We start from the raw sequence: 27,953 nt of genomic DNA on the forward strand, positions 1-27,953 counted from the left end.
ATACCTGTTACATATACATAATTACATACATATAATTTGGGAATAGTGATTTGTTTAATTTTACCCCACAGGATTGAAAACAAAAACTTATATTTGGGAGGTTCAAAATAATTTTTTTTAAAAAAGATTTTTTTACATCTGGTTTGGTAACCCTTTAGAAAAAGTCACGCGTCGCCACTGATGATTACAAAAGTGATATTTTTTACTTGTTTTTTTGAGCCTTGAAAATTGCCATATTTCGTTCTTTTTTATTATTGGAAATTATTTATTATTTATTTAATATTAGAAAGTTTATTGAAAGAAAATACATAACAGCTTTTGAAAATATTTGAGGGTAGGGAGGATTTTTATTTAAAAATAATTTACTCACGTAATTTAGAAAGATAAAATTTAATGGTTTTATTGAGTTATTGTGTTTAACGTAAAATATCGAGATATAGATAGCGAGTAGCAGAATATTGGCACCCAGCGCAACGGGGAGTCTAATAGCTTAATCACCCTTCTATTTGTAGGTACACGTATTCATCTCCAATTAGCATAAAAGTACTCGTAGATAGTACAAACTCATCTCTGTCATAAAATTAGGATTTTAAAATATAGCTGAATATTATTACAAAGTGCACGTCTCGTCGGTGTCTGTAAAGACCATAAAATGATTGCAAAGCGCTAAGATTTTTGATAATCAGAAAAATTAATGCAAATCCGGATGAATTATTAAATGCAATGGTTGGTTGGTATTTGAGAATTCCACTAAATTCTATTGATTCTCCAACTATGCGAAATAACAGGTTGCATAGCTAAGTTTTATAAAATTTGGTCACTTGGTTTTAAATGCTCATTGTAATATTGGGAAAGTACCTACTTACAGAGTTTTTTTTGGGTCTAACTTTTGTAATAAATATATATGTAGTATTTAATCTTTAATGAGAATAACAAAATGCAAATTATATTCAAATTTAGTATTGGTATATCTGTTGTTATATCTGTAGGTAAAACTATTCACTTTAAATGAGAAAACACTACGGCCTTTAATCATTAATTATTTATAGGTACACCAAGCAGCAAAATTAACGCACCACCTTAAAAATCGGACATTTTTGATGTCTCGAATTTCCTAAACCTCTTGTCCGATTTTATTGATTTTTTTAATATGGCATAGCCTTATTCTTTAACAATATCCCTGTAATAATTTTGTTGCTAAAAAGGTAAGTTGTTATTATTTACCGGGTTTACCAATCATACTATGATTTTTTCTAAAAGTTCAGAACACCCTGTGGAATATTCTAACAATTATACCATGTTGAAATAAAACTCAATTGTAGTCTTAGGCTTTCTTAACATTTTTTTAAATTCATCCGCTTATGTTCGATAATAAAAGAGATATGTACTTTTATATATTACAAATGAGGCTATGCGAGCTACTGTTTCGACCTCTTGTAAGGTTTTAAGATGTGGCATAAGCTGTCGTAGTCTTCTGCCAATTATGTCCCACAAATTTTTGATTGGGTTAAGATCTGGACTATGCGGTGGCGAATTCAAAATTACGAAGATGTAGGTACCTGTTGTAAATATTCGGTTACAGTTCGTGCAACGTGAGCTCTTGCATTATCGTGCATTAGCAAAAAAATGTTACCAATACAAGGAGACCGCTAGCATGGTAGGTGCGTCCTTCAGTATAGTCACTACTTAAACACACTCATCGTGGGTCAAATTCCTTGCAGCGCGTTTTATTTCCACCAAAAAAAAAAAAAAATAATTACGGACTTAATTGAAACTTTAAATAATAAATCTACTAATTTACACAACAAATCAGACAGTTTTTGACTTTTATCCATTTGACATTTATCAAATTGTTAATTCCTCATAGCCTACTGTAGGCTTGGTTATTAAACTAAGCAGAAAATGAGGATTTATCGACAAAAACATAGCTTGATGTTAAAGTACCTAACTTTTTTATTTTCCAATATAAGCGAATGAATCAAAAAACAGAATATTAAGAAAGCCTAAACCTACAATTGAGTTTTAATTTCAACATATTCAACGCCCGATATACAATGGCAGTTTATCTGTTTACCAGCAATATTATTACAGTGATATTTTTAAAGAATAATCAAAGAAGCCATTTTGGTAGCTTAGCATGTTTGCATCCCGTTCAACACTGACTCTCTTCATATCGAAAACGTTCTGCTATTGTTGTGATGTAGCCCTTTAAGGAATTTAATAAATTATATACCTTTCATAAAGGATTTTACTAAATAGAATTTTTTGTGATAAATGGTATAGAGCCGTCTACAGAAAATCATTTTCTTTGTGGATTTTTAAATTATTTACTTTTCCTATATTATCAAAATTAACCTACACATTTAGGGACAAGACGTGATTCTGTGTAGGCCGATCTAATAGATTTTTTTTTAAATCATGTGCAATGCTACATGCTAAAATAATATGCTCATAGGGTTTTTAGTTTATTCCTTAAAACTTAACAAAAGATCATTTGACCTAACGGGAATACCAGTTCCCATCCCATTTGGCTTTATACCTACAAGATTCACAATTTCATCTTTTGACAGATGTTTTCTAATTCTTCTATAAAACTGTTCCGGTTTCAGCTTTATAGAGAAGAGGCGGGCCAATTCCATGACGCTAGTCTAAGTGACTGAAGAATTTAGCTTTTTAGACTAAAACGTTCGAAAATTGTCTAAGAAGCTGGATTTTTCAGCCTTATAGAAAAGAGGGCGGAGACATTGAATTTCATTAGTCTAAGAAGCGCTTCTTAGCTAAGTGGCTGGTTTCTTAGCTAAAAGGCTGATTATCTAAGAAACTACGACATATGCATTTACAAAAAATTCTCCTCGAGCGTGACGTCACACCTAGAGATTTAAAATTTTCGGAAAAAATGGGTGCTGTTTTTTTCCGAAAAAATAACAAGGAAAAAATGGAAAAATTCGGAAAAATTGAAATTTGTTATATACACGATATCAGTGTTTTAGTTACTGAATTTATCATTAATATGAATCAAACAGAAGTACTTGCAAGGTACGGTTCTGTAGGATTATTAGTTCTCGGTAAATAAAATACCCCTCGATTTTCGGTGATTCCGGGAAAACTATGGTTAATTTCGGAGATTCTTCAAAAATGGCACGTTTTGTTAATTTTATTGACACGTTTTGTTAAAACTATTTTAAAGCACGCATTTTAGTAGTTTAGCCTTATCCGCAGTCAATGCGTGAACAAAGTGAAACTTTGCTGTAAAATAATTGAGTGTCTTTGTTTTGAAAATTGTTAGTTTTTGACCAAAGTGTTTGTTCTGGTTTCTGGTAAGTAAATATTTTATAAATTTGGAATAGCTTTTAGTGTTTTGAAGGTGTGATTTCAGTTTCCATACATTTTCTATTACTATTACTAATTTTGAAGATTTAAATTATCTGTATAACATACTGTATACTCATTCTGTATAATATACTGTATACTCATTCAATTACAATAGTATGGGCGGATTATCGGAGAATAGGCCATTTTTGGGAAAAGTTATTTTTGTAATTTTATTGCTGGAATCGAATCTTATGATCCTATATATTAATAATATGCAAAGTCCGCAGATAGTGTGCTACTTTTTTATAAACAAAATGACGCCCGAAAATCGTGTTTTTTTCAATTCTTGCTCTATAAGCTATAACTCCAAAGATTTTACCTTTACACCAAAAACACCCAAATAAAAATTTACCGTAATTAAATTCTGCATAGAGAAATGTTTTGCCCGATTTACTTCGACAAAAACTTTCCTCGGAAAATGCGGGTTTTTCCAACAAAAACTGTAATTTTCAACTAAAATTTTAAATTAGTAATTATTTATCAATAATTAAATAGCTTCATGATGTAAAAGCTCTTTTGGTATATATTATATTTCCAGAATCTTGCAGAAACAATCTGGTTGTTTTTTCCGTCCAGGATGATGAAGCGGAGATCGAGTCTGAATCAGATGCTTGGTCTATGATTCAGATTCCGACTAAGATGAAAATATACGACTGAGCGCTTTGATTAAATAATGTAGTTAACCTTTGTAGTTTCGGTTTTTATACTTTCCACTATTAGATAAAAATTATAATTTTTGACCCTATAGGTATACATATATATGTACTTATATGTGAGAGATATTATTAAATATTTTTAAAGATATTCCTCCATTTATTTTTACAAAATGTATTTAAAAAACTTTAAAATTTGTATTTTTTCACGTTTCAAATCTCCATTAAAAAATATTCAAATTTTCCCATTTATTCCAATTTTTCCAATGGTCTGGAAAAAAACGGAAAAAACCTGTTTTTCCCGTTTTTTTCCGATATGTTAAATCTCTAGTCACATCAGCGAGAGATGCGCACCTGTATACCGTCTGTACGTGTATCGTGGCATGACCCACAAAACGTACAAGAAAACGTAGCGTGAAAACTAGCGTTAAGGTTTTTCTCCAGTGTGCACTCTCAAATGTCTTTTCAAATCACCTGCAGTGATAAACTGCTTAAAACAAAGTTCACACCTGTGAGGTTTTTCTCCAGTGTGCAATCTCATATGTCTGTTAAAACTACCTGCATCGCTAAACTGTTTAAAACAAATTTCACACTTGTGAGGTTTTTCTCCAGTGTGCACTCTCATATGTCTTTTTAAACTACCTGCTTCGCTAAACTGTTTAAAACAAATGTCACACTCGTAAGGCTTTTCTCCAGTGTGCGTTCTCAAATGTCTTTTTAAATCACCTGTGGAAATGAACTGCTTTAAACAAGTTTCACACTTGTAAGGTTTTTCCTCACTATGAACTCTCAAATGTTTTTTCAAATCACCTTTGCCAGAAAACTGTTTAAAACAAATTTCACACTCGTAAGGCTTTTCTCCAGTGTGCGTTGTCAAATGTCTTTTTAAATCACCTGTACTATTAAACTGCTTTAAACAAGTCTCACACCGGTAAGGCTGTTCTCCAGTATGCACTCTCAAATGTTTGTTCAAACTAGTTTTATAAGAAAACTGTTTAAAACAAACTTCACACTCGTAAGCTTTTTCTCCAGTGTGCACTATTAGTATATGCCTTTTCAAAGTACCTTTTTCAGAAAACTGCTTAAAACAAATGTCGCACACAAAAGGCTTTTCTCCAAAGTGAATTCTCAAATGTCTGTTTAAACTACTTTTAGTAAAACACTGTTTTAAACAGGTTTCACACTTGTAAGGTTTTTCCCCAGTATGACTATTCATGTGCACTTTTAAATTATGTTTTCTGCTAAACTGCTTCTCACAAATTTCACATTTTAATGTTTTTTCTTCTACAGCTTGACTTGTATGTTGTTCTTTATTAGGTGAATGTACTTCTGTTTTCATAATTTCCAAAGTCTCCTTTTCCCGGGGAAAATCTAAAATAAAAACCAAAATGTACAAAAAAGCTTAATGCATAAATTACAGAACAGAAAATTTTCAAATATCAGTACCTATTGGGGGGTTTATTCAATTTAGTATTGTAAATGTTATACTCATACGAATTCTAATTCTCATAAATACCTCATATATTTCAGATTTTAGATATTGACATATAAATCCAAACCATAACAACTTATTAGAGAAGATAATATTTTTGAAAGTATTTTTAACAAATACATATCGCACCCTCAGTGCAAAACTGTTGTAAGTCAATTACAGTAGACTCCCGTACGTTCGGCCTCGGTTAGTTCGGTCTCCGCTTAGTCCGGCCGGCTCTCTAAGCGACACACTTTGCACATCACAAATTATTATTAGAGAAGAAAATCCAGACAAAAAAAATGACTTTTTTAAGTGTTTAAGAAGCCAAACCACCAATGTGCAATAATATTTTTAAATTTTATTAGGCCTAGAGTTCTGTACCTAAGTCTTGTTTTATAGTATTTTTGTAACGGTCTATTTTTTAATATATGTTAAATATATAAATAGAAACAATTTATTTGTTGTTAAATATATGACAGAGTATTCCTCTGTGTTGTCTTCTACTTAATGTACAAGTGTTTTGTTTTTGCTAGATCCATAACAATAAATGGATATTTTTTAGATAAGCATCGGTTAGTTCGGCCACTTTTAAGTTCGGCCTAGGGTCCGGTCCCGAGGTGGCCGAACTTACGGGAGTCTACCGTATAAGTTATTTTGACTTACTGCAGTCTTGCACTGAGGTTGCGATATATCTACAGAGAGTATCTCAGAACAGCCTATCATCAGTAAATTATTATCAGATATTATAAATATTAATCGGTATAGATGATTTTTGTATACAACAATGTCATTACAATGGATTTTGTTATTAAAAACTAAAAATTTAATAGCTAAAAAATTGTGACGATAATATAATTTTATCGTCTAGAGTACGCCAATGATTTAAGTAAAACATGTTTTTGTACTGTTTCGAACGATATAAAAGTCGTACCGAAAGACCTAGTTGAGGATTATTCTTGGAGCGTTGATCGAAGAATAATAAACAACAGCGACGTATAAGAGGTGAGTTTATGTAGGTAGTATTTCCCGAATATTTTCCGCTGTTGTCCTGGTGAGCCGAGCGAATCAAACAGTTTTCTTCTTACCTATCCTTTTACCATTCCTTATATGAGCGCAGCGGCGGCTCGTGGCCTAAAAAAGTGGTGAAGATGAGGAAAGTCTGCCGGACCCAAAAGAAATTTCGGTATACTTATACCTATGACGCGCCCAAATCTCAGTAAAAATTGTTTAAAAAATGTTTACGAGTTTAGGGTTTTAACAACTTGAAAACTTTTTTATGGCACTTATATTAGAGACGAGGATGAAGAGATATTTAAACAAAAAAGCAGTATGTATTAGATAGATTAATAAAACTGACTTAATTAATTTTTATAAATCAAGTCGAGTCTTTGAGCGTTTATGGAAGCAAATCTATCAATGATATCTTGTAGAAAGGATGCTTGTGCATAAGTTTATATAATAGTTTTCTATGAGTGCAATAACAGTTAAACTAAAAGTTTTTAGCCTTTTTAAGCACGAAAAACTTCTCTTTCTACAGATACGGTATTCGATGGAATTGTCAGAATTAAACAAAACAAGTTATAGGCTTCTGTAACAATGTCTTTAATTGGTTGTAATTTTATAACCATTTCTTGCAAATTACCATTTTTTAAATTTCCGTCAGCATAAAAAAGGCAGAGCTCTCTTTTAAGTCTTTGAATTTTAGTAAATATTTGCCAAAAACTCAAAATAAATTTTGAAAAGCGTCGGAAGGAATGATCAAACTGTATGACCCAAACTTTGTTGTATCTTAAGCTTATTCATCACAATCACAATTCACAAAGAATTTTAATTCATCACAATCATGAAAATGTACATCCATTTCCATTAAAATATATATATTAAATAAAAAATTGGGTAGAATTTGCATTCGTGCTCATACCATCATCACACCTGTAGATCTTTTCAAAGTATTAATAACGGTTATTGTGCTTGCTTTGTCAAAAATAAAACTAAAAAATTATTCGCTTCTTTTATCACGTATTAATTGACGAGTCCTTTTTATCTAGTTTAAACAAAAATGAATATCTAGGGACGTTTTTTTTTTAAGAACGTCATATAAAATATCTGTTATAATATCAAAAATGTCGATAAAACTGCTAAAAATGTAAACTCAAAATCATTTAAATCTCATAAAAAGCCTTTAGCCAGCTGAACTGATTTGCGGTCTTCCATCTTCAGAAAAACAAACGAATACTGCCCATCATAGCACGCATCCAACTAAAATTTTACTAGGTGAATACGGCGGACTTATTTTTAAATTCATCTGCACTTGCTAATTTGGGTACTACCAGTGCCAATATGATGACGTCACGTTGCCATGACAACCGTTGACGCTTGTGCAGCCGAGAACCGAAATTTCATCTACGTCTTCATCCTTCATCTAACTCTGCTCGAGTCATAGAAGTAAAATGACATAGGTCAGTATCTGACCGTCAAGGACCTACAGTTTTAATTTTTGGATTAATTAAAAAAAAATAGGTTTATAATTAATTTCAGTATTTAGATATAATAATGCTACTTATATTTTTTTATTTTTTTTGTCTCAATTTGATTATATTTTTTGGTGAAGATCACCTTCACCTACTTCACCTGGCCGGCCGCCGCTGTATGAGCGGTGATCGTATATCCCTAATATGTCTTTTCAATCCGGCGAGCTGAGCGGGATTTCCTTTCTCTCCGTTCCTTATACATTCATGTCGTATTAATAAAAGCAATTCCTATTTCGCGCGATTGTCAAAATCATTCATTCATGTACAAAATATCGTCACATCGTCCGAACAGAAAGCCCGATGCGTAGATTGTAAATATATTTTGTTAACGAAATTAATGAGTAATTAAGGCTAATTACCTTATCTTCTGTATGTTTTGATTCCAAATAAAAATGTCTTAAAAAAAGCGAACTCTTTTTTCTTCGACTGATAGTTACCTGGACCAACGAACGACGCAACGATCTCCTTACAAAATACATTAAAATTTCTTATGCTATAAATATTATAAAATACTAGGTCTGGATCCCGCGTATGAAAAAAAATTGATTAATAGCAAGCTGAAAATTGGTTAATAGCTTAAGGGTGTCCAGTCGGATAAACTTTGATACATGGGAACACTGGAACAAGGGCAGTTTTAATTGTGGAACAGGTTAAAAATTTGGAACGGTCAGACCACGAAAACGGCACATTTAGTTTGTCAGACAGAATAGACTTAAACTCTCCGAACAGAGATTAAGAGGAAACAGTAGCGATCAACAGGTAGCCAAAACGCGTTCCAAGATTGCGGCTCTAATTTTGAATATTTTTTCGAGATATTTGGCACACGTATTCGTAATATAATAAAGAATGGCGGTACAGAGCCCAATTTGAAAAATATATTAATATGTGGAAATTACTCTGTAATTAAATACAATATTAAAAAACAAGCCTGTACCGCCATTAAGAATAACAAAAAAATACACTTTCTTCAAATAAACTTTTTTATCCGATGCCTAGATTTTGTGTCATTTTGGAACTACAAAAATTTTTTATTTCATTAGTAGTTCCAAAATGACACAAAATCTAGGCATCGGATAAAAAAGTTTATTTGAAGAAAGTATATTTTGTTGTTGTTCTTAATGGCGGTACAGGCTCGTTTTTTTAATATTGTATTTAATTAGAGTAATTTCCACATATTAATATATTTTTCAAATTGGGCTCTGTACCGCCATTCTTTATTATATTACGAATACGTGTGCCAAATATCTCGAAAAAATATTCAAAATTACGGCCGCAATCTTGGAACGCGTTTTGGCTACCTGTTGATCGCTACTGTGTCACCTTAAACTCTCATGCAAAAATCAGACTACTATTTATCACCTGTCATAATTCCTGTCATTTGACATATTCTACATGTTCCACTCATTAAAACTTCCACTTGGTGATAAATAGCAGTCTGATTTTTGCATGAGAGTTTTATCTCAGTTCGGAGAGTTTAAGTCTGTTCTGTCGGACAAAATACATGTGCCGTTTTCGTGGTCTGACCGTTCCAAATTTTTAACCTGTTCCACAGTTAAAACTTCCCCTGTTCCAGAGTTCCCATATATCAAAGTTTGTCCGACTAGAAACCCTTAAGCTATTAACAAATTTTCAGCTTGCTATTAATCAACTTTTTTTTCATACGCGGGATGCAGACCTATAGCAAAAAATGTCACAAACATCCTTAGATGTAAAAATACTTATTTTATGCCTATTCTTTTTAATCTTCGGAGGATTGTGTCCCACTCTTCATTTTTATTTTCTTTAATCTCATCTCACTTGTTTTTGTGTCACTTTATAACTGTTCCAATTTTCTTGTGTATTGTCTACTAGCCATTTATTTTATCAATGTGTTTTTATCAATTATGCTGTGTTAAATGTCTTTTCAAGCTAGTTATCTGAAAAAGCACTTAAAACAAATTTCACAGGTGTAACCCTAACAACACAAAACATTTCAGGAATGTACTACGAAAGTTCTATTAATATTTGAATGTCCTGGGCATTCAAGGAACATTCGGTGAACATGTGATTATATTATTCCTGGAATGTTACCATAATATGAACATAGTACCAATGTCCTATATTTTAAGCTGCCAAATAATAAATACTAAACGTTCTATTAGAGGATGCTCTCTCATATTATAGACCTTAGTAGTTAAAATTAAAAAAAAGTAGTTTTAAAATTTACTGTATTGATGGGATTCTCAGTTCTGTTTCTTCTTCTTAGCCTTCTATCGTCCACGTTTGGACATAGGCCTCTCCCAACTCCTTCCATCGGTCTCTATCCTGAGCAACATATTTCCAATTCGTTCCAGCTACTCTTTTAATATCATCAACCCATCTCATCTGTGGTCTTCCTCTCGGTCGTTTACTTTGGTAAGGTCTCCAATGTTGTATCGTTGCATTCCAACGTTGGTCTTTTTGTCTAACAGTGTGGCCTGCGAAGCTCCATTTAAGTTTGGCAACTTTTGTTATGTCCTCGACTTTTGTTTTTGATCTTACCCAGTCGTTCCTCTTTTTATCTGACAGTCGTATATCTAACATTGCTCTTTCCATAGCTCTTTGTGTTGTGGCTAGTTTATTCATATTTGCCTTGGTTAGGGTCCAGGTTTGACACCCATATGTCATGATAGGAAGGATGCACTGGTTGAACACTTTGGTCCTCAAATATTGAGGTATTTTGCGGTTCTTAACTATCCAACCAAGTTTTCTAAATCCTGCCCATGCTAGTCTTGCTCTCCTATTAATTTCCGCACTTTGGTTTTCTTTGTCAAGTTTCAGGATTTGGCCTAGGTAGATATATTCCTGGACTTTTTCTATCTCACTGCCATTTATAGTTATGCGTCTGGGGTCATCTGTGTTTGTCATTATTTCTGTTTTCTTCATGTTCATTTTCAGGCCGACGTATTGGGAGCAGCCTGCGAGTTCCTCTATCATAATTTGCAGTTCCTCGAATGAGCTCGCTATAATCAAAATGTCGTCAGCGAATCTGAGGTGGTTTAGCTTCTTGCCATAGGTTGACCAATTTGTCGTTTTGAAGACGTCTTCTAGTGCTAGGTTGAAAAGCTTTGGCGATATTACGTCTCCTTGTCTCACGCCTCTCTTGATAGGGATGAGATTTGTATTTTCGTCTAGTTGTACTATCATAGTTGCATTTTCATATATATTATGTATTAGTTGTCTATATCTCGAATCTATTCTACAATTATTAATAGCTTGTTCTATGGCCCACATCTCGATACTATCAAACGCCTTTTCATAGTCTACGAAGGCAAGAAATACGGGTAGTTGGTATTCATTTGCCTTCTCTATCAATGTTCTCATTGTCAGCAGATGGTCTGATGTACTATATCCTTTGCGGAAGCCAGCCTGTTCCACTGGTTGGTAATTGTCCATTTTGTAGGTCAACCGGTTGTTAATAATTCTCATGAATAGTTTGTATACTTGACTGAGCATCGATATCGGTCTATAATTCTGTAGGTCACATTTGTCCCCATTTTTGTGTAAAAGTATTACTAGACTTTCGTTCCAGTCTTTAGGGATCTTGCTATTATGGAGACATTTATTAAATAGCTCTGTTAGTATAGGGATTGTTACTGTTTTGCTCGTTTTCAAGAGCTCGGCAATTATACCGTCCTGTCCTGGAGCTTTATTATTTTTTAGTTCTTTTAAAGCTCTTTCTATTTCGAATCCCTTTATATTTGGTAGTACCTCTGATCCCACGTTTTTTATTTTTCTTTTGACGTTCTCCTTTGTTGATTCATTAGGCTGGCTTTGCGAGCTGTACAAGCTTTTGTAGAAGTCTTCGACTATTTTTGTTATTTTATATTTGTCCTTCTCTTCCTTACTGTTGGCGTCTTTAATTTTGATGATTTTTTGAACATCCAGTGCGGGTCTTAAACATTTTAAGCCTCTGTTGTTTTCAATGACTCGCTCTATTAAGTTCTCGTTCCATTTTTGTAAGTCGCGTTTTAGTTCTTTTCTAATTGTTTTATTAAGTTCTATGTATTCTTGAGTATGGCGTTTGTTTTGCGTTAGTAGTTGTCGTCTTTCCGTCATTAGTTGTTTAGTTTCGTTGCTTATGTTATCTTCTTTAGTACTTGTTTTCTTTGAGACCTGTAGTCCGGCTTCGAGAAGGTTGTTATTGATGTTTTTGTTAATTTCGTCAATTTCATCTTGATTATGTGAAGGATCATCAGTTCTGTTTAGCAAATAAAAATAATTTATTATTGCAACTTTTAACCTAAAAATTAAAAAGCAAACAGAACCTGGTGCAAAAACAAAGAGAGGCATTTATAATTCTTAATTACGTTCATTTTCAAATTAACCGCGCGTGTATCTGTGCACGGCGCATGGTGTGGTAATCGTAATATCATAACCTAAAAATTTGTGGTTGGAAATTAGTGGTTTCTGCTGTTCTTTTCGGTCTGTTAGTTTTGCTCTGAATCTACTTTGTGTAAATAATTCTGTAAGTATTATAAAATCCGTTTTTGATTTTCTTTATTCTTTGTTTTCTTGACCTGTGCTAGGTAAACGACGAGATAACGAGAAATAATCTTGGTGAATGAATAACAATAAATGTATCTAGAGTATGAATCGAGTTATTTATGCATATTATTACCTGTAAAAAGTAGGTATTTCTTTTGATTTTTAATTGTAAAAATTACCATTCATTTTATTTTTTTTAGACTCAGTTGACAGAAGTGGTCTACAAAAAACCATGAAGGATAACAGTAGAATGTATTCTGAATTAAATAAATTACATACATTATTCTTTTTGTGTCAATTAATTTAATTAAAACAAATATTTTTGTACACCCTGTATAATTAATACGGAGCGGATTTATATGCGAGCAATTTTGGTGAAGTATGCGCATACATATGCAGTGAATAATTACGAAATATGCGCAAGATATGCACAATAATTTAAAAAAATGCGCATTTTAAGAATCCACATATGTATCTATCTAAAATAAACTAAATGTATACAGGGTGATTGATTAGTGGAGTAAAGTTCAATAGATCCGCTATGGTAATAGATAGCAATAAAAGTTAATAACAAAAATTTTAGACAACTTTGAGATTTATATTACGAAATTAGTTAGAATGTTACAGGGTGTTCGATAACCTCGTGGCAGACCAAACTTATGTTTTTTTAAATGGAACACCCTATATTTTATTTTATATTCGAAATTTTCTTGACTTCCCCATCTCAAAAATATAAACGATTGTTATGTTGTACAGGCTATTTACAAAGTGATAACCAATTTTCTATGAAAATCGTATAAAGTTCAGGTCCCTGTATAAATAAAATTAAGCACAACAGCAGTGGTTTATTGGTGCCATGTTATTTTATTGATTGTGAAAAATTTTAAGAATGATTGATATTGCTATTTTTCTTTATATCGAATACAGGGTAAGTCAAAACGTGAGTACATTATTTTCTCAGTAATTTTAAACGGAACACCCTGTATTTTATGTCACTATCGAAAAGTACCGTTACCGTACATTAATTTTTGTATAATATTCCCTATGTTTAAATTTAATAGTTTTCGAGATATTTTCATTTTTTCAGAGCAAATTATTAATTATGGGTCTAAATCTTTCCAAATTTTAAGTCAGCCATGACTGAATTTTTTCAAACTAATAATTTAAGATTACTGATTATCAATCCGGTAATCAATGTAGGTAACAATGTAGCAAATAAAGAAAGAAAAACAATTTATTAGTAATAAATTTTACAAAAAAATCACAACCACAACGTTTTTGGAGCAATTAAAAACTACTTTTGTAAGTAAATGTAACAAATAAAGAAAGAAAAATAATTAATTAGTTATAAATTTTGCAAAAATAAACCCAAACACAAAACACAACATTTTCTGCAAACAATTAAAAACTACTTTTGTATGTAAATGTAACAATGTAGCAAATAAAGAACAAAAAATAATTTATCAGTAAAAAATTTTACAAAAAAAACATGAACACAAAATACAACAGTTTTGAAGAAATTAAAAGCTACTTTTAGTAAAATATTTTATATATTTAATTACATAATTTGTTCAAAATGAATTGAGTGAATGAGTTACTTACACTAAGAAGCATTTGTAAATTAACACTATGAAATAAACTTTGTATTCTATTTTTCATCTCATCCCTTGTTGTTGGAGGTATTTTATAACCTTCATTCTTAACGTAACCCAAAAAAATCAGTCCAGTTTATTAAATTTTGGTGATCTGGGTAGCCACGCTACTGGTCCAATGGAAAATGAAAATATCTACAAAACCAATAAATTTAAGACATAGGGAATGTTGTATACAAATTAAAGTAGGATAATGGTACTTTTCAATAGTGATATAAAATACAGGGTGTTCCATTTAAAATTACTGAGAAAATAATGTACTTCCGTTTGGACTCGCTCTGTACTCGATATAAAGAAAATTAGCAATGTCAATCGTTTTTAAAGATTTTGACAATAAATAAAAAAAATATGGCATCAATAAACCATTGCCTTTTGTGCTTATTTTTATTTATACAGGGAGCTGAACTTGTTACGATTTTCATAGAAAATTGGTTATAACTTTGTAAATACCCTGTATATCAAAGGAGAACTTTAGATTTTTGCAATGTGGAAGTTAAGAAGATTTAGAATATCATGTAAAATATAGGGTGTTCTATTTAAAAAAAACATAAGTTTGGTCTGCCACGATGTTATCGAACACCCTGTAACATTTTAATTAATTCTAAAATGAGAATATATATAAATGCTCAAAGTTGGCTACGATTTTTGTTATTAACTTTTATCGCTATCTATTACTATAGGGATAGGGGATCTATTGAGCTTTACCCCACTAATCAGTAGATATTTCACTATTTTATTGATTTTTTATGGTGTCGTTGTAAATTTGGGGTACGTAATTTTTTCTCACTGTACACTTTTCTTGGAATATATTTCCAAAAAATTTTTAAACCTAGGATTTTCTAGTTTTTTCAAAGGTATATTTGCACAAATTATCGCCTCGCATAAATCTGAATTAAATTTATATTGTTCATTGTATGAAGTCTTTAACGGTCTACTGCCATTGGGTAACTGATCAAGTTTCTATTCACTCATTTTCTGGCATTTTGACTTAATATGTAGTGCTGTGCCGACGTGTTGTGCAACCGAAAATTTTTGCTGAGATGGTATCTACGACAACAACACATACTTTTTCAAACTGTTTAAACTTAAAATGTTGAGGAAGCAGCCAAATATTTATTTATTAAAGGAAAAAGAGGAAGAAAGCAATCTTAAACTCACCATTTTACTACATGCTTTGCAGAATACTTTTCCATTGGTGTAAAGAAGCTGGGGATAGGTTCTGCTCCGGGAATAAACCAGGCTAGAATCTTTCGGCATATTGCACTATTCACAAAAATAAGTACTTTTCACAATAACTAAACATTCGCATTGACCGACTAAAGGTGATTAATTTTACTGATTTAGGGGATCTTATTTAAATCATATTTAAATTTCCGTTATAGAATCGTAAAACGATGTTTTTGTGGTGTAGATATTCTCTTAATAATAGGGTATTTAATATCCTACAATCATTTTATTTTAAGGGCTTAGGTACTATACGCACTTTGTGGGTAAAGATCGGGTGTTTTCTCAGAAAAACAGAAAAGGTTGCACCGACTTCAGGTAGTTCTCGAAAAGATATGACAGCATTTTGTGTCGAATAAAAAAAATTTAGAACTTTTTCGTTTGAACAAAAATGTTTTTAAATAGACACATAATATGCACGTTTCTTTAAACATATTCAAAATTTGGTAAAGTTCTTAAATATGCGAAACATGCATTTAGCATAAAATCCGCTCCCTAATAATTAATCATGTTAATGCGTATATTACTGAATAGGGAATTGAATAACCTTTCAAATGAGCTAGCCTTCGACCCCTATTCACATTTAAAAAATAGTCGATTCTCATCATGCCCAAATGGATGACGTCACTAGTACGATACATATCAAAAAATTATAATTTAAAAATCGAATAACTTTTGTATTTTACGTTTTTTTCTAATTCTGTAAATACAGCAGTTTACAGGGGGATCAAAATATAGTGAATGACCCTGTACAGTGGAATCTCGATAACTCCGATTAATCGGAACCGCGGTCGATCCGGGTTATCGAAAATCCGTGTTAGCCGGAGAATATGGTAAAAATTATAAAAAATACATACAAATAATAAACAAATACACATTATAATTGCAAAAACATGAAATACATTATGCACAGTACAGCTAAATTACATACAGTTGTCTACAGTATTATTTATTTCTTGGTAAAAAACTCAGTCAAAGTGAAAAAATGTTTATTTTGTCTGATGAAAATCGGTCCGGGTTAGCCGGACTTCCGCGTTATCAGGGGCCGACTTATCGGGGTTCCACTGTACCTGCTGCAAATAAATTTCACAACTTGTGAGTTTTTTTTCCAGTGTGCACTCTCAAATGTACTTTCAACTGACTTGCTGTAGTAAACTGCTTCAAACACACTTCACACTCGTAAGGCTTTTCTCCAGTGTGCAATCTCATATGTCTGCTCAAACTACCTGCTTCGCTAAACTGTTTAAAACAGATTTCACATTTGTGAGGTTTTTCTGCAGTGTGCACTCTCATATGTCTTTTCAAACTACCTGCTTCGCTAAACTGTTTAAAACAAATTTCACACTTGTGAGGTTTTTCTCCAGTGTGCACTATTATGTGACTTTTCAAACTACCTTTTTGAGAAAACTGCCGAAAACAAATTTCACACTCATAAGCTTTTTCTCCAGTGTGCAATAGTATATGACGTTTCAAAGTACTTTTTTCAGAAAACTGCTTAAAACAAATGTCGCACACAAAAGGTTTTTCTGCAAAATGAATTCTCAAATGTCTGTTTAAACTACTTGTAGTAATAAAATGCTTTAAACAGGTTTCACACTTGTAAGGTTTTTCCCCAGTGTGCATTCGCAAATGTGTTTTCAAAATATCTGCTCGAGTAAACTGCTTTAAACAAATCTCACACTTGTAAGGTTTTTCTCCAGTATGAATTTTCATGTGTACATTTAAATTATCTTTTCTGCTAAACTTCTTCTCACAAATTGCACATTTTAATGTTTTTTCTTCTGCAGCTCGACTTGTGTGTTGTTCTTTATTAGATGAATGTACTTCCAATGTTTTCATAATTTCCAAAGTGTCCTTCTCCCAGGGAAAATCTAAAATAAAAACCAAAATATACAAAAAAGCTTAATGCATACACTTGAGTCCACAATTCTTTAACCGTGCGTCATTAATACCTGGCGAGATAAAACACATACTTTTTATCTAGCATCATTCTCCCCCATGAAACTAATGACAAACTGGCTACCGCCTGTTATTAAGTAAAAACACATGTTATTTTCATGAAAGCCCTAGAATCAGTACATTGAAAAGAGATAGGTACAAAAAAGACGATTGGGGATGTTTTCAGATTTTAAGTATTACAATTTGTGACGTTTCTGGTTTATTTACTTTTGTGTCTGTCAGTCTGTTGAATTGTTTGCTGATTTTTGTCGAATTTTTGCATTTTGAAGTTTTTTGTATTACACAAATAGTTGTTTTCACAAATTTTATATTGGAGTTTGAAATTTTATGGTAAGTGTATTATTTTATTTTGCAATTAATTTTTACAACATACAAAGCTAACCGCATTAAATATGTTACTGGATTTTTTTATAAATTGTTTATTTGAGTGGCCTCATATTATTATCAAAGGCGGACATGTGTCATTCGAGAAAAATTGAGATAAATGGGTTTTTTTATAGAATGTAAATCTCACTCCCTATAGTTTTAGTTGATTTGTTGATTTCGCAGTCATGTGATCACAATACAGCATTATCATTGGGATGTAGGGGAGATGTCCGTTTTTGAAATAAACCTTCATAACAGGAGTCCGTTTTTGAAACAAACATTCAACTGTGAAGCTAAAAATAACGTATTTGCGTCCGTATTTGAAGGAAACTATTATCACCGTTGAAAAGAACAGGAAAAATTCTATAAGAAACTACTACTAACTAAATTGTTATTTTTTTACACATGTCGTTGTTTGATATGAGACACTCATTTATTTATTAATCACTAATGATAATAACAGAATTTATTAAGCTACTTCAAATGTAGCTGTAATTCTGCAGAAAAATTTTAAAGCAAAACTTACATTTGCCCTTATATTTATTTGATAACGTCAAATTTAATAATACAACCTGTGATCGGAGCTCTAGCCACTTCTTGTCACTTGCTGTTGCGTTTAGTAAATTTCCGACTTATTTTGTATGCTTTAAATGATGACGCACGGGTATTTATTTTTATTTAGCGTATGGCTATATATCACAATTTTTTTATATAAATAAAAATAAAAATACATTATAAATAATTAATTATAATAAGCAAAAAATTAGTTGGTAACCAGTTGGTTACCCAGTAGATCATAGCCGCAGATTTTTCCTCTTGAAATCAATTGGAATTTGTTTTCTGTGTGTTTCTTGTATTGCAACCAGATCAACATCGTTATATTTTAATAGTCTCTATGGAATTTGTAGTATGATAAAATTGATCCAAATAATAACCCAGACATCCAAAGTGAAAGTTTTCCTCCAACACCAAATTGTTCTATATGGTCCACATACTGTTCAATAAAAAGTCACACCATTTTAAGGTCGGGTTTGGGGGGAAGAGGGGGGAGAAATCGGTAAATTCGTATTTTTTTATGTTTTTCGTCAATATTTCTAAAACTATGCGGTTTAGCATGAACAACCTTCTATACAAACATATTCTATATTAAATTTGAAATAAAAAAGGTCCTATGCATAATCCTTCTAAAATGAACGGTTCCAATGTTATGGAGGTAGTATAGTGTAATTGGTCCAAAAAAACGCCTCACCTAGACATCCAAAGTAAAAGTTTTCCTCCAACACCAAATTGTTCGATATGGTCCACATATTGTTCAGTAGAAAGTTAAATCATTTTGAGCGTCCGGTTTGGGGGGAGATGGGGGAGAAGTCGGTAAATTAGTAGTTTTTTTACGGTTTTCGTCAATAGTTCTAAAACTATGCTTTAGCTTGTAAACAATGTTCTACATAAAATTTAAAACAAAAAAGGTCCTACACATAATTGTTATAAAATCAACGGTTCCAGAGTTACGGAGGGTGAAAAGTGGAGGTTTTCGATACTTTTTATATTATTTGGGCAATTGATGATGATTTTGGGTGGTGAGGTTGACGTTTCTTCAAGGGCTTATCACTAACATAGAATCGGCCACTGAAATAGCAAATTTTATTTACAAAAAAATTTCTTTCGTCAGTAATAATATTATAAATTGCCCAGAAAATATAAAAAGTATATTAAATCTCCACTTTTCACCCTCCGTAACTCTGGAACCGTTGATTTTATGACAATTATGTATTGGACCTTTTTTGTTTTAAATTTTATGTAGAAAATTTTTGTATAGAACATAATTTACGCTAAAGCATAGTTTTAGCAATATTGACGAAAAACGTAAAATAACTATTAATTTACCGACTTCTCCCCCATCTCCCCCCCAAACCGGACGCTCAAATTGGTGTAACTTTTTACTGCACGATATGTGGACCATATAGAACAATTTTGTGTTGGAGGAAAACTTTTACTTTGGATGTCTGGGTTAGGCCTTTATTTGGACCAATTATAATATACTATCTCTGTAACTTTGGAACCGTTCATTTTAGAAGGATTATGCATAGGGCCTTTTTTAATTTCAAATTCAATGTAGAATATTTTTGTATAGAAGGTTGTTCATGCTAAACTGCATAGTTTTACAAATATTGACGAAAAACGTAAAAAACTACGAATTTACCGATTTCTCCCCCTCACCCCCTCCAAACCCGACGCTCAAAATGGTGTGACTTTTTTCTGAACATTATGTGGACCATATAGAACAATTTGGTGTTGCAGGATAACTTTCACTTTGGATGTCTGGGTTTGGGTCTAGTTATACCATACTATTGGCATTTTTTGAACGGGTAAAGAACCCTGGACTCAACTGTACATTACAAAACAAAATTTTCAAATATCTGTACCTACCTATTATGGGGTTTATTTAATTTGGTATTGTAGTAGTTGATATACTCATATGAATTAAGTATATTAGGGATGAAGAACTAGATGCTGCAAAGAGACGAGTTCATATCCGTTATGTCATTAGTCCTAATGATAATACATTTAAACAAGACTATAAAAATGCAAAAAAAGAATTATGAAAGAATTTTGGCACAAAATAAAGCGAAAAAATTTAAACAAAAAACAGATCAATCTGATAGCAAAGTTAAAACAGTATTGTCAATATAATTAATGGCATAAAGGGTGATTCAACAACACAGCAGGAAATTCAGATCCCAGTAGAAGGTACTATAGTAGCAAATAATGTTAACAACTATTTTTTAAATTGTGTGTCACTGTTGGTATCTGAATTTTTCACAGACTGTCATGAATCATCTATAGAACAAGCGAATAGATCTATGTACTTAAGTCCTGTAACTCGGGAAGAAATTGCTTTAATAATAAAAGGTTTGAAAAATAAAGAGAGTAGTGGTGATGATGAAATTTCAACATCAGTCATTAAAAGATGTGTAAATGAGATTGTCATACCAGTAGCATATACAGTAAATACTTCTTTCAAATCAGGTGTGTTCCCTGATATACTAAAATAAGCAGTAATTAGACCTTTACACAAGAAAGGAAGTATGACACAGATGGAGAATTATCAGCCAATTAGCTTGTTGCCAAGTTATCACTGTAGTACCATTAGTAATAACATACACTGACTTAACAATTAGGAAATACTAAGACAACTAAACCACCATCTGAGCTGACGAGTCTATTATCATTGTTTCTTTTTGTGTTCTTTTTTAAACAATGCTATTAGATTATTCGCGGTGTGCAAGTACTTGTAGGGGATACAAGAAACGATCGTGCGCAAATAGCGAAGACATTTTACAACTTTCTTAAATAATTCATATTGTCAATTGAAATTGTCAAATTGACGTATATTTCATACCTACTGTCATTGAAGAAGAAACATTATATATTGCTCACAATATTGATATGATATGCAATTATTATATAAAAGTATATTTCTGTGGATTGGTTCTAAAAGGGCCAATGTCAAAATCTTTACATTTGAGAAAACTGCAGGTGAAGTTTTTGTCAAAAATACTTTTATTTATAGTTTCATTGTAATGCAGGCTGTACTCACCAAATTTTGGCCAGAGGATAATATATTTGAACAGAATAAGCATGTGTTTTTATTTTTTTTCTGGATTTACAAATTTCGAAAAAAAAATGACATTGGCTCTCATTCCCTAAATTTTTTTATTTGTATTTATTTTCTTTTGAGACATTGGCCATTATAACTAGACCAATAATAAACATAGTGGCTTTATACGAATAGTTTATTATGTAGCAACATAGTTAATTGTAGACAAAAATGACAGAAATAAAAATTAATAATAGGAAGATACAAATGGTAGTAAAAGATGCATAAAAATAAAATTATTATTATTAATTTAAAGGGAGAAACTGTTTCAAGAAACTTTCCTTATCCTAAGAAATCACTTTCTTCCTCCTGAGCTTCATCTGGAAAGTATTTCAGTATATTATTATTTGCAATTACACATTTGTTAGTCTGCTTTAGTTTCCTTCATTATGTCTCAACCGTTGGTACTTATTTTTCTGTTCTTCCATAAAATTTTTGAAGTTATACTTCTTTAGGCGCGATTGGGAGTGAATTTTTATTTTTCTGGGCGCATGCGCACACCGACAGTATGGTATTAGTCGTTATACGGGCTCTGAGTGGGTGTTGAAATGATCTGTTAATAATTGTTCAATATGGAGGTTATCAGTAAACAAAAATGTTGTATACTTATATTAGTTTTTATTGTTGTGAGGACAGAAATAAAATTAAATTTATAATTGTAGTGACTTTTTAAATAGTTTTGAAAAGCCACAGGTACGTAATTCTAAATGTTTCAGTTGTATTCCAATAAAAAATTATCTTCAACAGTTTATGGTGTAAACGTTCAGTTTGTGCATATTCCCACATGACGTATACGCGAAGGTGGCGCAGTGGGAAATCGCTTCGACTTTCGTACGACGTGATAGACGGGAAGTGGGTTCAAGCCCCAATGCAAGTTATTATTTTTTTATTTTTTTTATAGATTTTATGACTGTAAGTATATTATTATATAATCTTTTTCAGAAAATACGTATTTAATTAAAATTTTTGGCAACAATTATTGTTCAGAAATAATTTGTGGCATTTTTCAATGTGTTTGTGTGTTTTATTCTTTTATTTTTTAAATTTTTGGTATTGTTTTAATAAAAATTTTTGGAAAGTAGTAGAGAAACTGTTTAAAGTATATTGATTTCTTTGAAATCATCTAATAGAAGTATAACTTCTTACGTGCGTACAAAGTACACACATTCTTTTTTTAGGTTTTCTAGGTTGAGACAACTATGCAAAAATCTGAAGCACGAATGCTATGCTCAATATGTGCACTGTACTGAAACAGTTATTAGCTTTAACATAAAAAAATTTTGGTCATTTGTTAACAATAAAAGGAAAAGCAGTTCTTTTCCAAATACACTTAAATATTTGGATGACTAGTTGTTCTGGGGAGGAAATATCGAACATGTTTGCTGATTATTTTTCGACAATGTGCTCACATGATAATGTTAACATTCCCACTCATGAAATATCCACATCCAATAACCATATTCCACACCTTGATATTAAAATAGATCTATTTAGTAAACTCTCTTCTTTGGATGTTAACAAAGGGCCTGGACCAGATGGGCTACCTACCTTATTCTTAAAAAAATGCTCCTTTATTCTTTCAAGACCATTGTACCACATTTTCAAGCTCTCCCTCCAAACTGGAATCTTCCCTGACTACTGGAAAGACAGCTTTCTAAAGCCCATCTTTAAATCCGGTGACAAAACCTGTGTAACAAACTATCGTCCCATCAGTATAATCAGCGCAATCCCCAAGGTATTTATTTGAAAGTCTGGTATGCGACATTTTAACCCCTCTATTTGAACCTCTACTAGTCCAACAACAGTTTGGGTTTAGACCACGAAAATCTACAGAATTAAATCTTCTTAGTCAGGTGGACTTCTTGCTGGACGTCTTGGAGAAGGGGTATCAAGTGGATACAATATACACTGACTTCTCCAAGGCGTTCGACAGGGTGCCACATAATATTTTGTTGCATAAGTTAAAACTGATTGGGATTGATGAGCCTTTATTGTCATGGTTCCAAAACTACTTATCTGATTGTAGACTGATTGATAAAATTGGCACTTTTCTTTCTAAAATTATCCAAGTTCCATCAGGAGTGCCTCAAGGCTCTCACCTTGGGCCACTCTTGTTTAATATTTTCATAAACGACATAAATGAATGCTTCGCAATCAGTTTATTTTTGATCTTTGCTGATGATCTAAAATTAAGCTGTGTGATTAAATCCCCAGAGGATTGTGAAAAACTACAGTACGATTTAAATGACTTGCTAGAGTGGAACTTAATGCAACTAAATGTAAAACTATGATTTTTTCCCGTTCCAGAAATGCTATTGTTTTTGACTACAATATTGGTCACTATACTCTCGAAAGAACTCCCCTTTTTAAAGACTTGGGGGGTTACCCTTGATACAAACTTACAGCTTTCTCATCATCTGGAGAATGTTGTTCATAAGGCTTTCCAGATGCTTGGTTTTATTAGAAGATGTACCCAGGACTTCACAAATATTACAGCTTTAAAAACCCTCTACTGTGCCTTGGTCCGTCCCCATCTTGAGTATGCCTCCTGTGTATGGTCTTCTTTTTATGGAGTGCATACTAATGCTCTTCAGTTAGTTGAACATAAATTTTTAAAGCAAATTGCATACAGACTTAATATCTTGGACAACTACAATGATGCAGATATTCTTAATACAGTGGAACCTCGAGTATCCATCTCTCCATTAACTGTCACCTCTGTTAACCATCAGGGTACATACAGAAGTTGTATTTACTACATAAGCAAAAATTTCAATGTAAAAAATGAAAAAAAAAGTTGCTGACAGATAAAGAAATCGTTGAAATGGCAACAAAGGCAGACCAAAACAAGCTGACACAGACTTGGAATTTGACTGTAGCTATGTTAATGAACTTATTGTAACTAACAAAGATTTGCGTAAATAATCTAGAAAAGCTGCATCGCATAATATGCAATAATTAATTGAGTGGTATTCTCAAAAAGAAGAAGCCAATAAAGTAGATTGCATGATCATGTGCCGATTAAAAAATTCAGCTGTCGCAAAATGCGAAGCAACAGTAAAACAAACAAAGATTTCAGAATATTTTAAATTGATTCGATTGTATAAATACAAATCTCTCTTATATTGTCAAACAAACCATACAAATGAAATTTGAGAGTCATACTATGAATTTTTAATTTTTTTTTAATGTTCTGTTAACCGTCTTTTCGATTATCCGTCATACCCTTGGTCCGGTGCCCTGACTGATAATTGAGGTTCTACTGTATCCTAAATATGGCACCAATCACTGCTCGTCATAAGAGAAGGGATCTCATCACTTTCCACAACATCCTACATGGAAAAACTGGAACTCCAGAGCTTCTTCAAAAAATTAATATTCATGTCCCACTAAGAACAACCAGGGCTACAGTTGGTTTCCATTACCCAATCCACTGTACTAACTATGGTTTTAACAACTACCTCACTAGAATTGCCAGACTAGCAAACCAACACCTTAACATTGACCTTTTTCAAACTTATAGCAAGTTCCTGAGTCAGGTTTTAGTAAACATTAACTAAGACTTATTGTGCTGTAAAAATAATAATGATAATAATAAACTCAAAAGTGACTTGTCTGCTTATGTCCGCCGACCACACTAATTAATGTCCTTAGGTATGATTATTTGTGTAATTTGTATTGGTATCATATTTATATTGATAATTTGTATTTTTTGTCCTCTTTATTGTATGTAATTTATATTTTAATCTATTGTTTTTTTTTCTATAAATGGTTGTAACTGTATATAAATAAAATAAAATAAAATTTGCTATCGACTTGTTCCAACAGGTGCGCCTTTAGATGCTTAGCTGGTATTGTTTTTCCCGAAACCGACTTAAACCCTTTACCTTCTGATTTTAGTGATTTTCTCACGTTCCATGTCCAATTGGGAGGATTGCGCTTTCATTTTCTTGCAATGTCTTCTTTGTCTTGTTTTCTTCTTCCTCTGTTACTATCTACTAAAGTTATATTGCCAATACCTTCAAACTGCTCGACTACATACTGGTCGTCTGTTGGTACATATTAATCATCACTATCTTCAAACGGTTGTGGATCACTAGAATCTGTATTTTCAGCGAGTCCATTATTTCTGACTGACGCTGATTCTGTATGAATTAATAACCTACCTAATACCTACTCTTTTTTGGCCTTAAATTAATATCTATTTTACTAATTCCAAAACTCACTGACAGCGCCGATATTGCTGATGTCACAACAGGTGTAGATATGTGTCAATTGAAGCTAGAAGCACCAATGTATACATTGACCCACTGAATATTCCACTAAATAATAATGTCAGTCATTGATTAAAGGGCCAATGTATATACTGGCCCACTGAATATTAAAGCTAAATAACAATATCACCAATCAATAAAAGGGCCAATGTCAAGTTTGGCCCCTTTAACCAAAACTGATGTGAATTATTTCATTATGACATTGGCAACGATTACACTAATATTACGGCTTTCTGGTTGAATTTGACATTGGCGTTTTTAGCATATGAAAGTACAGTCCATTCACTTTATAGATTCCCAACTGTAAACAAACGCGCATGGAAGCTAAACAGGGTCGTCCTGAAATGTATCTTAAAAACCAACACGCTACCTACAATTTGAATTTGCAGACTGACCAGTTTAGACCTGTAAAATGAGAATCCGCCTCGTTTAGGGCAATAAATTACATTTAACAGCCTCTTGACGAATGAGACGGCGAATAGTAACACATGCGTTTGTTTATAGTTAGGAATTTGCTATGTGAATGTGGTTTATGTATCAAACATTGTTTAATGCACTGGTCTACTCAAAACAGCAAAAAATTGACATTGGCCCTTTTAGCTCCAAGCCACAGATTTAATTAATTGTATTTTGCTTGCAGTACTGCATTTTAATAATTAATTTTATTTACTACATACAATTGTTTACCTTTTAATAACATAACCTAAATCTTACTTTTTCTTATATTTTTTTTTAGGATATGGCCTTGACAATTATCCACCAACCAGGACTAATATAATTGGCCAATATAATTAAAAGTGAGAAAAATGTTGCCGAGCTATGAAACCAGATGTGGCATTTAAAAACTTGCACAGTCCCAATAGAGGGAGGATAGTTAGGAGACTAGAAGGAACTATTGGGTGTCTAATTTACCAGAGAAAAAGTTGTGTGAAATATTCTGAAACCGTGGGAGAAAGTCTCATATAGCGACCAATTCCGGGTTAAGTAGGTAAATGAATAATAGAAATTCTTATTTCAAAGAAAATTTAAATATAATTTCACAATCCTTTGTATTGTAAACATACATACCATGTTCACTGCTTTGACTTCCTTTAGCAGAAAGCTCTGATTTTATACTATCAACATCACTATTAAAACACTGGAATTGTGCTAAATCATCTTGATCCTGTTCAAATGTCTTACATTCAACTGGTAATTCTGTTTTAAGTTGGTCCAAACTAATATCAGAACCTTCATGTCCACAGTCTTCAACATATTTATCTAGATCAACTGGAAGAGGTTCACTTTTTATTAATTCAGGCTTGACTAAAATACTATTTTCAACCTTGATATCTGTTACCATATCTTCATTTTCATCTTTTCTTTCCATATTATTAATGGAAATCCAAATTTTGTTTACTAAAAAATTAATGGTTTAAATTAGTTTTTAAAGGATATTGTGTGTACCAATGAAATAGTTTTTTTCCTTATATTAATGTGAATAACCTTGTATTTTTTAAATAATCCAATCCAACTAAAAGGTATGGAGCTCAAAATAAATTGGACAAATAACCATAGATTAGGTACCTTTAATAAATTAGTTTTAATGTAATGGTCTTTTTATTAGTTAATCTAAGTTAATTTCCTCTTTTTAAAATAAATAGTACAAATTTTGTACCATGGCCAGTGACACCATAATTTGACAATTAAAACAAATGTCAATATGTCATGTCAAAGTCCAACGTGTCAACTAATAGGGCATTCCAAGACGTTGACGTTTCTGTCACGGCTGGAAGGCAGATAGGTGTAAAGTGCACTTTACATCAACAATAAATTGAACAATAAATTGACCAAGTTATTCAAGGCCAAATTTGACATGTTCTCAAAGCACAATTTGACATCCAAGTTTGTTCGTTATTAACTTGACGCCAATAAATTCGTGAATTTCTTGAAAGCAAAATTTTCTTGTCCTCAAAAAAATTGAAGGAACTTGGAATAAATGTTGTAAAAATGTCAATATTTTCAGTAGTACCAATGCAATGATTTTTTTATTAGAAGCTTTTGAATGTCGTTTGTTTCTTTGTTTGAGTAAAGTGTTTGATTTGAAACAGAATAGAATAGAACAGATTAATAAAATAAATAAAATAGAGAGATAGATTAGAATAGATATATAGTATAAAATAAACTGAAATAGAATAGAGTAGAATATAATAGAATAGATGTAATATATATGTAGATACTTACTAATAAAGTATTTGATTTAAAACAGAATAGAGTAGAATGTAACAGATTAAGGCCCGGTCTT

At 32.1% G+C, this 27,953-nt stretch overlaps 1 protein-coding gene across 2 annotated transcripts; it reads right to left on the reverse strand.

The window, feature by feature from the left end:
* Positions 1-4,039: 4,039 nt before the first annotated feature.
* On the reverse strand, positions 4,040-27,359 carry LOC126890595 (zinc finger protein 239-like). Of its 2 annotated transcripts, none has more exons than XM_050659665.1 (3): positions 27,236-27,359; positions 26,738-27,067; positions 4,040-5,396 (listed from the first exon to the last, which is right to left on the reverse strand). In XM_050659665.1, exons 2-3 carry the CDS (start codon positions 27,036-27,038, stop codon positions 4,453-4,455), a joined length of 1,245 nt encoding a protein of 414 aa, XP_050515622.1. In that variant the 5' UTR covers positions 27,039-27,067; positions 27,236-27,359; the 3' UTR covers positions 4,040-4,452. The 2 variants fall into 2 exon arrangements, with proteins under 2 accessions (XP_050515622.1, XP_050515623.1); XM_050659666.1 differs by lacking the exon at positions 4,040-5,396 and adding an exon at positions 16,273-17,283 and having other exon boundaries at positions 27,236-27,357.
* Positions 27,360-27,953: the final 594 nt, after the last annotated feature.

Source organism: Diabrotica virgifera, chromosome 8, assembly GCF_917563875.1.
Source record: "Diabrotica virgifera virgifera chromosome 8, PGI_DIABVI_V3a".
NCBI classification, from domain to species: Eukaryota; Metazoa; Arthropoda; class Insecta; order Coleoptera; family Chrysomelidae; genus Diabrotica; species Diabrotica virgifera.